Here is a 13,949-nt window from a genome sequence, read left to right as displayed (position 1 = left end):
GGGGGAGGGGTGTTGGACAAGACCTCCAAAACAAAGATCTTCTATGCTGTGTGTGGATATTAAAGGTTCCATGATGCTACTTACAGGAGCAAGGCTTACCTCTGTCTTTTGACAGAGGGAAAACTTGGTCCACTGTTTTACTGTGCTGTGTGCTAGTAATCTATCTGGCTGCTGTCCTTCACCTCAGAGGTGGCTGCATTTCAGTAGTGGGTGAAGTGAGTCTACAATAGTATGTGAGGCGCTTTAGAAGGCTTTGGGGTGAAAGGTGTTACACTCGGCACTATTGGACTCCTTTTCTTTACTGCCACACTGTATTCGCGGTAATTCCATCATAACTTTAATCTGCTGCAAGCTATAAATGCCAAAATTTTCAGTGCACCACCTCTATCTAACTGCGAGTTAAGGGTAGAAACTCAGTGTGCTGAGGTGGTATTGGGAGGCACAAAATAAGGTGCAGTGCATGGAGAAAGATATGTGCTTTTATTTTTTCTTTTGTTCTGCTGCTGTGTTCGTATAGCTCCATTCACATAAAGGATCCGGCTGCTGTAGCTATTGAGCAATCTTAACAATAATTACGCATTAAACATATAAAAAATCCACTGCTGTTCAGCTGCAGAGCAGATCAAATGCTGTTTCTTTAACTCTTGAGTGGCTTTTAAAATTAGCCTAAGTAGTGCACAGTAGGCTTTGCTTTCAGAGGGATGGCACTGTATTGCTATCAGGATACATTTGTCGTGTGTGTGTGTGTGGGGGGGGGGGGGGAGTTATATAAGGCTTATTTAAATACGTAGGACTTCTTTGTGTTTTACTAACAAAAGCAAATGCAGAACTTTGTTGACATAGAATTCCTTTGCCATTTCTGTTTCCTACTATATAATTTACACTGTTTATCCTGTCAGGCAGGCTAAAGGTTTTAGGCACTGTTTACAGTGAAGGGTTTTTAATCAGAATCAGGGTGATTAGGGCCCTGACGACAACAACAACAATAACTTTTTGTGACAGGGAGAAGTCACCTGCTGAGCTGGTGAAACTGGCAGCATATTGATTGAATACATGTTGGACTCTGGACCCATCTCCTCCAACAGACCTGCCCCAAGGCTTGTGAGAACTCCTAGTCCAGCCCTTCCTTCTGTATGAGTCTGCACAACAGCACCTCTCATACATGGAGCCAAATCTACAGAGTAAGAGGGAAGAAAGGGAGGAGTCAGAAACAGGGGAGGCATGAGGTGGGGCACCAGCTGCTCATCCCAGTGACTAGTACTGTCCCAGCTGAATTTCCCAAGCCCATCCTCGGTGTGCCTGCCGTGGCAGGTGTCCTGGTTTCACACTCTGAAAAGCTGGCCTGTGCTAAGTGGAAGATAACCTATAGTTTATACTGTGGCTGTTTCACAGTGCATAGAACGCGCAATCAGGGATATACGTACTATTGCATTGTAAACATAGCTTCTGCCCAAGGTCAGCAGAAGCGAGACCCACTGCATTGGATTTTCAGTATTCATTCAACTTGTGTGGTGTTTCCTGGTTGTGGGAGATGCATACTTCTCGACCAGTGAAGATGCTTGGTGTGTCTGGAAATCCACTGTTGCTTGTTGAGTCCCACCGATCTATTGGAATTGCTCTCACTGCTATCAAGCAGTGCTTGATAAATATGTGCAGAACCAAGTGCTCGTGCAGCGAATGCAGTGTATTGCCCTCCTACCTGCTTCACTTAGCACAGTAGGAGGCTTTTAAATAGGCTAATCTGAGTATTTATTTCATTGCATGATATCATCTGAGAGAATAGACTGCCATATAAATGAATCAAACCTCATTAGGACATGATGTTATGATGCTAAGTAACGTAATCTTATTATGCATGAACAATTCTGCTCTTCTAGTCAGATTTATTCCTATTAGGGATACAGGGGTTGCTTAGGTTAGGCTTGTATATTTAAATCTTCCTGACTGGCCTACCTTTGGGATTTCTTATTAGCAACCTGTGGATGTTCAGGTAGTACGGGGAGGGGACCTACAAAAGTGTTGAGATAGTTGTGTGTTGGGGACCCTTCTCATTCCTTCTTGGCTTGCTGTGGGCAATCTGCACGTTAGATTCTTCTTCTCCCCCTACCTGTTGTTGGAGTCTCCACTCCAGAGGAAGCTGCATTCCACTGGATCTTTGTGAAGAACGTGTAAAGTCCTTCAGGATGAAATGTGCTATCAAAATCTAAAATATTTCTAAAATCTCAATGTTCCCAAAGTTTCCAGGTATCTCTACCTGCGGATTCTTCCCCGGCAACAGAGTTAGCCTTGATTCCACAAAATGGGTTTCTCCTGGGGCTGGAAATTAGACCAGATTTTGGCCCTGAGTGTCTTTTTTTTTTTTTTTTTTTTTTTTAAATCTGTTTGTTTCCTTTTGGCATTTCACCCTCATTGAAACCTGCCTTTCTGTTATATTGTACTGTACAATATAACAGAATACTGTATATTGTATATTGTATTCTGTTATATTGTACTGTACCCAGGGCCATTTCTCTTCACAGCCAGTTCCTTCAGTCTGAATCTCTCCTGTCCCTGCCCCGAAGCTATGCCTCCTGGTTTTGACTTGGTGCTTCTTGCTGATAATCTCCTGAGGTTTTATTTATAAACAAAGCAGCAGCACTATACAGGTGATGCAGTGAATTGGATTGTGAGGCAGGAGGTCTCGACTAAGATTCTGCGCTGTGCCTCATAAAAGCATGTGGGGGGTGGTGGGAAGGGGTTAAGGTGTCTTTAACTCAACCTGTGGTGTTCTGGGGTGCGGAGAGCATCTGTGAGAAGTGCTTTCTGTCCTATCTGGTTGGCTAGGAAACTATCCCATCCTGCTGAATGATCACCTTGAGTCAATTATACATATCTTTATTACCTCCTGTTTGGACTACAGCAATACTGTGTACCCGAGCGTGAAGCCATCAGCACATTGGAACCTGCAGTTATACAGAACACTGCAGCTGGTCTTCTCAGCAGCATGGGCTACTGTGACTCACGCACATCACAACTGTCCTCTGATCTCTACCCTTACTCCCCATAAAGTAGCAAATCGAGTTCAAGGTCTTGGTCCTTGACCTCAAGTCCTTTAATACTTTGGGCCCAGCATATTTGAAAGATCATCTAAAGTACTGCGTTGACAACTCTGCATCCTCATGCAGCGTGGAACTTTCTACCACAAGGGGAGAGCTCGTGTGTGCAGGAGACAGCTTTCTCAGCTCTGATCCCAGACTCCCACAAGAACAAACCTCACCACCTTCCACTCTAAATGCAAGGAGCACTTCTTTGACTTGCCTTCTCTAATATAAACACAGAGTAGCATGCACATTATATATATTTATATATATATAAATTTCCCCAAAGCAAAACCCTATTGAAACCCAACACTCCACTGCATGTACAGCTCTCCTCAGGAGAGGAGGAGAGAGAGAATGAGCCACACCTGACTGATGTTAGTCATATCACTCAATGCACTTCTGGTGCTCAGATACCGCGGTGGTAAGGGCAATATGAGAACCTGGACAGGACTGAATAGAGGCCCACAACATAAGTCTCGACAGCACTGGGAACCTGTATGAGTTAACGCACCTTCCCTAGTGTGCCCTATGGGCTGTTGTGCTGCCTAGAATCTGTGCAGTCATGTCACCCCCCTCCCCTCCCCCCACATACGCTTCCCAACACAGCCTTGCCCCAGTCATGTCCCCGCATGGGGGCTTCCAAGCACGTTCCCAGAGGCAGCCTTACAGGTATGTCTACCATGTTTGCGCTGGTTACAGGGCTTGTAGGGCCCCTTTATGTACCTGCAGCTTTTATATGCCTCATAAAGGAGCCAGAGTGAAGGTGATCTCAGCCCCAGGTCTTGTTTCCAACTGCCACCGGCTCACTTTGTGCAAAAAAAGGGGTAACATTGCTTTTGTCACGTGTTGTAGTTGTAACCGTAACACTTTTTAAATCCCCGATAATCTGATCTATTTATATTGTGCAATATGGAATTTTTGTTTTGCATCTGTCCAAAAGTCTGAATTTTTTATCTCGGAGTACTTTATATAGGCAAGTAGTAAGTTCCCTTGTCCCCCATCTTACAGGTGGAGAACTGAAGTGCAGAAAAGGGGAGCAATTTACCCAAGATCACACAGCAGGTTAGTGGTAGAACGGACAATAGGTTTCAGGTCCCCTGACACCCAGTCCAGTACCCACTCTCCTAGACCATGCTGCCTGCTCCAAAGAAATTTTTTAAAGTTACCTGAAAACAGGATTAGTGGGGGATCATTGGCAGTTTACCCCTCATTGCTTCCTGTGACATTATTATAGAGGTTGCCCAGTAACAAACACTCTGCCGTAGTTAATGTGGCAAAACCATTTCAATTATACTATTATAACACCCTCTTTTCATGCTTTCTCTCTCCTCTTTCCAAATGAGTTTTTTTTTTTAAATAGGAAATGAGAGGGTTTAAAAATCACAGATAACTCAACAGCTGAACTTTGAAACTAGGTGTGTAAGTAGAGCCCACTGAGGAATGTCCTTGACCATGTTTGAGAAAGGTTAGCTGGATGATGGTAAAATGACAAGCACTTTACAAATTCCCGAGGGCATGTCTACACACACAGCCCTGCTGGTGCCACTGTAGTGCTTAGTGAAGACCCTACGCCAATGGGAAAAGCTTTCCCATCAGCATAGGTAGTAACTACTGCCCTAGGAGGCAGTAGCTTTGTCAATTGACATAGCACTGTCTACACCGGGGATTAAGTCAATATTCCTACATCTCTCAGGGGGGTGGATTTTCCACATCCTTGAGCAACATTGTTAAAACAACATAAGTTCCTAGTGTAAAGCAAGCCTCATCAGGGTTCCTAGTTTTCTGTGTGTGTGTGGGGGGGAGGAACAAAATTCTCTAATTTAAAAAAAAATGAAAATCCACGTTTTTCAGCAATTAAAATGAAACACTGGATTTTAATTTCCCTAGCCACAATATAGATAGGTATCAGTTGAACACCATGTTTTACTGATAAACAAGGTTCTATTGTGTATCTGACCCTCCATTATCTCTGTATTAACTAAACCACTAGCTGCCTGGGGCTGACAGTGACGGGACTGGGGCTGTGGCTCCAGCTGTAAGCACTGCGTGGGGCTGACTGCACGAGTCACCCTCCATCTTAAAGTAAGGGATAGAAAGCACTTTGCCAATCTTCCTGAGTAGCCCAATTTCTGATGATCTGATCTGTCCCTGGTCCCAATTAGATCAGATAAATGGAGTTCCACTGTAAATTTAAAGCACATTCAAAAATTAACTGCAAGAGGGGGAGGTTGCACCCCTTGAGTAAGTGACACTGGTACTTTTGGTAAAATTTAGCCAATATGCCTTTTTTTTTTTTTTTTTTTTTCCACAAAATGTAAAAACGAAAGATTCCCTGTAAAAATTCAAATTCTGTGTTTTTTCTGTGGGAAAAGGATTTCTAGGATCATGCTTGGTAGGCACCAAGCTTTTTTTCAAAAGCAAACCCTAGTGAAGCCCAGTCCCCTTCTGTGACACCACAGTGTGTGTTTCCCATTCCTTGGGTGACTGTGTTTGAAGTGACAACTGTTGGCTCCCCCCCCTTGAGGCTTGAATGTGCACATGGGCTCTTTTAGACTCCTTGGACTTGTTCTTTCTTGGTTGTGGGGGGAGGGAGGAGTGGTAGCTTGTCCCCAACACCACCTACTTGTGGTACTAAAAGGAGACATCACTCAGTAAGTTGTGCAGATCTGTGATCTCTCTCCTCCTTTTTCGCAAGAGGAATGAAATACATGATGTTGACATCTCAATGAGTGGGCCTCTAGGTTAACACCTCCCTGAGATAAATGGATGCAGTTCCCACACGTCAGAGCTGTTGTTACGGGCTTTCTGCAGGCTCGCATAGGGCTTGGCTACACGCAGAAGTTTTACTACTTACTACAATGGTATAGTTAGTGCTGTAACTTGCTGCAACTGTGGATGCAGTTATATTGGTATGAAGCTGCATTACACAAGTATAGCTTGTTCCTGTATGGGAAGGTATGCCCCTACTAATACTGTCCTCACCTTGATGGAGCATAAAACACTCAGATTTGTAGGTCTTGTGGGTTTTTTTTCCCCCCAGCTATATATACTAATTTTGTCATGAGCCCAGTCCAGCAGCAGCCAATTTCTCATTGCAATGGATGGGAATTGTGGGTTTGAAGGAATACGGGAAGAGCTCTCCATTTATGCAAACTATCAAAGAACATTTTAAAATCAAGTAGTCAGATTTTGCCCTGACTGGTCTGCGAAGCAGTTAGTTAAGAAAAAGCCATATATTATCTGCAGTTTCATGGCAGCTAGGTTCAGCTGGCCTTACCAGGTAGGTTTAATATTATTTTAACCAAATGTTTTGTAAATAAGTGCCTAGCTGCTACAGGGATAGGTCCAGTAATATGAACACAATGCATATTGTATTCATACCTCTCCAATGCCCCAGTTTCAAGGTAGGCCACTCACTTTACTCCTGAAGCTGCCCATGTTCCACACACGTTTGGTGTCCCTCTCTCATTGAACAATACTATTTGCATCCATAACAGGGAATCATGAAGGTTGTAGCTTTCAGAGTGGTAGCCATGTTAGTCGGTATCAGCAAAAAGAACGAGGAGTACTTCTGGCACCTTAGAGACTAACAAATTTATTTGGGCATAAGCTTTTGTGGGCTAAGCCCACTTCATCAGATGCATCTTTGGGCATAAGCTTTTGTGGGCCCACGAAAGCTTATGCCCAAATAAATTTTAGTCTCTAAGGTGCCACAAGTACTCCTTGTTCTTTTTGAGGTTATAGAATTATTTACGCTATATGAACAAATCACACAGCATTTTAAGTTTTGTGGGGGTGAGGAGTGGGACTGCTGGGCAAAGTAGTAGGTGGTGCTGACACTTCCCAGAAGACCCTGTTTTCAGTTGCTTATAACTTTGCCAAGTTTTAACGTTCTGGGAGGGAACTTTCCATGCCAGAGGTCAGCCTCAGGTAAAAAATTATTTTTTTAAATTTCAGTCAGTGGTTTAGCTGCTTCTGAAAATGAGGCCAGGGGAAAAATGCAATGTTTTGCCCATGTTTTTTTATTTTATTTTTTTTTTTTTTAAATCTCAAGGTCTTTTCAAATGCTATGGAGCAGGGACTTGAAATTTGGCCGAGGCGTGACCTTTGTGGCAGTGATGTGCGTTTTGCCAGATCTATGAAAATCTGCCCAAATTTGGCCAAGTTATAAATGACCTGAATTGAGAGCCGGGAGCCAATCTCTCTTGCAGTCTCAGTGCACTCCGCACCCTGGTGGGGCCCAGGCAGAGAGGAGAAAGAAGCTGTCTTATTCAGATGTGGAGAGGGCAAGATCCAAAACTGAGTGGGGGAGTAGATTGGGAGGAGGAGCCTGGGGGACATTTGGAATAGGGGGAGGAACTGGGGTGGGAGACTGAGTGGGAGAGAGGGAAATGAGATTGTGAGTTGGGGGGCAGACTGGGACTGGCAGGACAAGGAAGCTGGGGGCAACAGAGAGGGGTGGGAACCTCGGAAGCCACGAGATAGTGCTGTGGGGTGAGATTGAATGAGGAGTCAGAGGGAACTGGCTGAGCAAGGAGATGGGACTGAGACTCAGTGCACCTGCAGGAAGGGGTGGAGAGAAGACAGATGTGATGAGGAGCTGGGCCCAGGGGAATACCTGGCACTGTATGGGCAACTGTATGGTGTGGAGGTGAAACACTGAGACTTGATGAGGACATTGGCTCTGGGATCTAATGGGTGCAGGGAACGTGGGCGATGGAAGGGTGATTGGGGTCCACTGGAAGCCAGGGTTGGGGAAGTGATAGATTGGACGAGGAGCCAGTGTGGGAGAAGGGGAACTGCGACTAGCTGAGTAAGGAGTATGTGGTGAGAAGCCTGGGGAGTGGGGAAATTGGGACTAGCTATGGTAGGTGAATGGGGCTGGGACTTATGAGCTAGGGGAGGGGAACAGATGGGACTGGTAGGGTTGGGGCAGAATAGGTCAAGCTTGGGGGTGTCTGTGCTGCCTAGAGCTCGCTCCCCTTCAGAGCCTGGAACAGAACCCAAAATTCCCAAGTCTCCGCTTTTCTTTGCTGTCAGCAAATATCTGTGGAACCCCACTGGCCAAGTGTCTCGTCCTCTTCTTGTACTGGTCTACAGAAAGAGTGACAACCTAGTATTGCTGTCATTTACTGTGTTAGTGCAAGTGGCAGAGGTCTGAGTGGTGCATCTTAAAGTTGCCACCCTGCTGCTGACCCATCTAGGGATCAGTATTATGGAATTTGTTGCCCCCTCCCCCCCCCCCCCCCCGGTTTTTTGTTTTTCACCTTGGAAACCCCTATGTTCAAAGAATACCATTAAGGTTACAAAGTCAAGCGCTCACAATTAGGAAATGACAGAGTTGCCTGTGCAACGTTAATTGGGCCTGCTTGTGCACATGTACAGTCATTAGTGATGGGGGGTCGCACACTTTTTTTCCTCACAGCAGGACCCTTGCCCCAGGCAGTGCACGTCCTGCCCTGGGAATAAATGCGGGTTGTGTGAAAAAGGAGGCTTTTCTTTGTTGGTTGCAGAAGCTGGAAAGCGGGTAAGGAATGAGGCAGGGGACTGCAGGAAGAGAAAGGATGGTCTCCGTCTAGGCAGTTGAATGCTTCTCTGAAGAACTGGATTCTGTCTTTGCGTCTACTGCAGGGCGCCTGGTGTGAGGCTGGACAAGTCGCCTCAACCCAACTTTTCACAGGATATTACCTGTGTTCCTCATTTTCTGGGTGCTCAGCTGGAACCCCTGAGATCTGATTTGCAGAAGTGCTGAGCGCTCAGCTGCAGCTGAAGTCAGGTGAAGCTGTTCTGTGAACATATGAAGTGCTGAATAACGCTACTTACTTCATAAAGTCAAGTCCTCGACACCTCAGATTGCGCATCCAAGATTAGTGGATACTTCTTGACTTTAATATCTCTGTGCCTCAGTTCTCCATCTGTTAAATGGGGATAATACCGGCCTCTCTCGCCTCACAGGGTTTTTGGCAATATAGTATTTGTGAAGCATTCTTATACTATAGTGTTGAGCTACATAGACAAACCCATGAGGAAATTAATAATTGTCTTCAGAGCAGGGTTTGAATAGTATGCAATAGTGTAAAAAAAAATGTCTGGGGACTTGCACTGAACAATATAAAACACAATATTGAGTAGCTGCTAATTAACTGCACTAATGAAACAGGTTTCCTGTGGTGGAAAAATAGTATGGGTGGGGATGTCATGTAAGTAAAGGTTTCAGAGTAACAGCCGTGTTAGTCTGTATTCGCAAAAAGAAAAGGAGTACTTGTGGCACCCTAGAGACTAACCAATTTATTTGAGCATAAGCTTTCGTGAGCATCCGATGAAGTGAGCTGTAGCTCACGAAAGCTTATGCTCAAATAAATTGGTTAGTCTCTAAGGTGCCACAAGTACTCCTTTTCTTCATGTAATTAAAGATTATCAAATGCATACACACATGGGGGCCAAATTAAGGTTGCACAGATGACCTTCTGGCATTGCTTGACTATGCAACCTGAATGTTCTTTAAACATAATTTTTTGTGTGTATTGCGTAATATTGTGTGTGTATTTCATAAAAAAATTAAAACAAGTATGAATTTTTTGGTGTCCTGCCTTGGCTTGGTCTCTGACAACGTCCCCCGCACTGGGGCCTTTGCAGATTTAGAGGTGTAATTGTATGTTTGAGACATTTGGAGAAATCAAAAGTCCACTTACCTTTGAGGGGCATGCATGTGAATATTCATTGCAGCTCTTTGAATTAGATTTTTAATTCTCGTAAACCTTTTTAGGCATCACTTTTTATCTGACCTCTTTACAGCTGTTGTATCTGCTTTAATAAAGAAGCTATTAACGAATTAATGAGAAGCTGCTCTTTTGTGATAACATTGTAAAAGTTTATGCTTTGCCTACTTATGCTTTTTGTAGTACATCTTTCGTATTTCAAAAGCCACCTTTCTGTCATTCCATAAAAAGAAGCATTTGCTTTCTTAAAATTGTCTGAGAATTATGCTATTATTTTTATTACCTACAATGACCGGTAAATTGTCAGTGAAATCAAACTCAGAGATCACTTCACAAGTTAGAACATAGTTGTGTATCATACTGTACTCGGTCTTATAGTTAGTTAGTAACAAGCAAGTAAACCAGTCTAGTCAAGAAGCAGTCTGATTCATGACCATAATGTTGTGCTATATGTTCAGGTAGGTCTTGATCTTGCTTCCACTGAAGCCAATGACAGAAACTTCCATTGACTCTGCAATGAGAGTAGGATTGTATCCCTAGGGAATAAGTATATTTCTGACCTAACTGGTTTTCATGAATTTTTCTTTTCAGTACACAAAGGTTTGGATTCCTGACCCTGATGAAGTGTGGAGATCAGCAGAAATTATCAAGGATTACAAAGAAGGGGATAAAAGGCTACATCTGAAATTTGAAGATGACGCTGTAAGTTAATTAAAATGATATATATATTTCCCTTTTCAGTGGTAGATCTAAGCTTCAAATGATCCTCTGAATGAGCCTGAATCGTTACAAGTTCTTGGTGTATTTTTAAAAAAAGTCCGTCGTACATCACTTTGCAACAGTCTTGGGTTCTCAAAGATATTTGTATTCAAATCAATGGCTGCAAGGCAGGACACCTATCTTCTTTGACTTGATTCTGCGGGGAAGTTACTCTGTGTGTGTGTGTGTGAGAGAGAGAGAGACATCCAGGTAATTTTCAAAACAGCAGACTGTCACAAACACCAGATTATGACTTTGCTGGCAGATGAAATGGAAGGAGTAAATATTACTTATAGGTTTGAATAAGCAATATGAATCAGAAGTAAAAGCCAACAGAATACAGAAAAAAAAATAACTGGCCAAGTAACACTTTTTTTTTTTCTTTCTGTGTATGCTCAGCCTTTTCAGGTTTACTCCAGTGTAAACCCCTGATCTCATTTCAGTCCTTGTCTTTTTTGTAAAAAAGGGTGATAAAGGAGGGTGACAAACAGGAAATTCCTCTCTGGTGTTACTTTACAATCTTTAAATGAACTTGTCAGAAAAAGTAATGCCAGTTTATTCCTTATAAACTGTTTGGTGCTTTCCCTCTCCAACATGCATACACTTATTACATTAGAGATTCTGGCCCTAATCTTTAAACTCACTAGTGGGTGGGACCTGGTTATCTTGGATATCAGCTTTCTAACCACAGCCCATTGAGACAGGGCACTCAGTGGGGAAAATGCAGTTGATGGAGCCCAGCATGAAACATTTTGACTGGAGGGCCTTCTTTAATGGAATTACTTGCCTAAGGCCACATCTACACTACAAACTTTTGTTGGCTATGTCAAGGCATGACGAATTGTGATGGACGTAGCTGTGCCACAAAAGCCCCTCGCATAGATGGGGGTTATAACACAGATCCTGTATAGCTTATTTAGCTTTGCAGGGCAAGGGAAGGAGGGGAAAGCTGGGATAAGCTATACGGTTAAAAGCATAGTTTTGCCAGTATAAGCAGTACCCCCACTAGGAATGCCTTGCCAATATAATGTACCAGCAAAGCACTCCAAGTGTTGCCCAAGACCACATGCTCATTTCACATCTGTCACCCAATTCCTTGCTAGGATTCGAGCGCTGTCCAAGTGTAGGAATGGTCAAAGAGTTTTTTAAAAGAATTCAGGCCTGTCTGTTTTCAGAGTACTTTTCAAAAGGCTTCCCTTGCTAACACAGGCTGAAATCAACCCAGTATCCTAAGCTGTGGGCAGCTGCTGCCTATAATAATAGAGAACATTAAAAAACCCAAATGGGTAATAACTGAGTAGAGTCCTGCTGGACCGATTTAGGAGAAACCTTTTTTTAATCCAGTTCTTATAAATATCATGTTGACTGGAAGAAGAGCCTAGATAAATGAGGTCTGTAGACCAATGATCTGTAGCTAGGTTATTTGAAAAGTAAGACTGATCAGTGATTGAGTACCTTGACTATCTTCCTAGTGTTGAGCTGAGGATTCATACTTGGGGAAGAATGGATGGTCTGTTATGATGTCTCCTTTTTCAGCTGAGTATGAACTTGTTCTGCAGGACAGCGTCATGCTGAGACAATCACATTGCATTAGCATGTGGCAAAACCAACATCATGATGAAACTCTATCATGTCATGGTGGTGCAGAGTTGGCTATGGGATTTACTTCAGGGCTGCCTTTATGATTTCACTGCATCAAAATTTGGAGGATCATGGAAAACAGTGGTAGAGGGCAGCCAAACCTCTGACTGTCTCAGCTCCTGAAGTGCATGAAGTTCCCAGCTCCCCACAGACTTATAGTCTGAGAAAACTGGACAGCTCTGCTCAGGAAATTCCCAACACTGCTACTGTCCGTTGCTTTGATAGGTGGGTAATTTCTTAAAGAAGGACAGAGGAGACTTAATCTTATTGGGTGTAGAGGGTCATCATAGGCCTGTGCACTGCTTATGCCCTAACTTGAGCATTTAAGTGCAACAGGCTTCCACTTGACTCTATGGACAAAGAGAAGTTTCACCCACTTGTCATCTCAAAACGCCAAGGGTCAACTCTACTGACACTCTTTTGTTACAAAGACCAAGCGCCACTGAAACTACTAAGCGCGCTCCAGTTAGGTTGATGTTCTGTTGAGGAACATTAAAGGAACTAAATTCCCCAACAAGCCAGCTGGATCTTACTGCACCATGCTTTAGCACAGCCTACAATCTGTGTGACTGGTATAATCGTGCCAGGAAATATATTTTTCATGAACAGCTTCATCTAAATTGGTTTTTCCATTGAGCAGGCAATTTTTTTTTTTAATCTGCTGTGTTACTAGAACAGTTAGCAGACACTGCTTCCCCAAACTGAAAATGCTCCAACGGCTGTGTGAATAATTCACAGCTCCTGCCAATGAACCGGTTTCACACTGGCACATAGTGTGTTACCCTCTTACTGAACAGGCAACCGGGGAGCAGGAGTGAGAGATGCTTGATTAGAGTGTTATGAAAACAGTTCTTCTTTTTGGTTCAGTATAAGCAGAGAGGCCAGTTGCAGTATGTCAGAGTGCCAGTGTCACTGGGAAAGCAACATAACGCACCTTGGAACTGAGAGACGAGACTGGGGACACATTCGTTTGTGCAGCCAGATAGTCGTCTCCTGTGGTTGTTAATCTGCCAAGAGCCATCCATAAATATGTAACACATGTGCCACTCCACAGGACCTCCTCGCATTCTTTGTCCCCCTTCCCCTCCTGTCCAATAGGTAGATTTCATGGGGGGAAATCTGATTTCACGGTCCATGATGTGTTTTTTCACAGTCATGAATTTGATAGAGCCCTAGTTATGGATGTCTGCCAGAGCCTGCCCCCACTCCCCAGTGTCAGACTCTCCGCAAGACTCCAGAACCCAGAGCCAACCTTGGAGCTGCCAGCCTGACCAGCTGTTAGACTCTCCTACTCTTCACTCCCACTGGCTAACAAGTAATGAAATCCAGTGATGTGATTAACATTCGTGTGCAAAACAGTGGTGTCTCTCTAGTATAAATGTGTTCCAGGTTTGCCAGCCTACTCCTTTATCTGAGGCCCCCACCTCAAATAAGCTGCCCATAGGAACTCATCTTTCTCCTCTCCGCAAATGCGGTGTCCTTAGAATAGTAGTCTAGTGCCTGTGCCCTTTCCAACAATACGCACGCATTCCTCTCCCCGATCATCCCACAGAGCTGCCTGCCCTTACATCGTACTACCAGAGAGAATGAGCAGGAAACTTTCTTTCTGCTTTATTGCCAGCTGTGGATTCCTTCATTTCCATAATCAGTTACCTTTCTTCTGCTTCTGAGACAATCCAACAAGGATTCCGTGAAGAACAGCGAGCCCAGTAATTCAGGGCAGTGCTCGTATCCTAGCAAGGAATTAGGT

At 43.8% G+C, this 13,949-nt stretch overlaps 1 protein-coding gene across 4 annotated transcripts in view; it reads left to right on the top strand.

Moving 5' to 3' along the window:
• Positions 1 to 13,949, top strand: part of MYO5B (myosin VB) — a 357,700-nt gene that overhangs the window by 102,840 nt on the left and 240,911 nt on the right. For all 4 annotated transcript variants that reach the window (XM_043546335.1, XM_043546334.1, XM_027817527.3 and 1 more), the window contains exon 2: positions 10,391 to 10,501. In XM_043546335.1, the coding sequence (XP_043402270.1) occupies positions 10,391 to 10,501 (111 nt within the window). The remainder of the gene's footprint in view (positions 1 to 10,390; positions 10,502 to 13,949) is intronic.

The sequence above is a fragment of the Chelonia mydas genome, chromosome 5, assembly GCF_015237465.2.
Source record: "Chelonia mydas isolate rCheMyd1 chromosome 5, rCheMyd1.pri.v2, whole genome shotgun sequence".
Lineage (NCBI taxonomy): Eukaryota > Metazoa > Chordata > Testudines > Cheloniidae > Chelonia > Chelonia mydas.
This window is presented reverse-complemented; position numbering and strand designations above follow the sequence as displayed.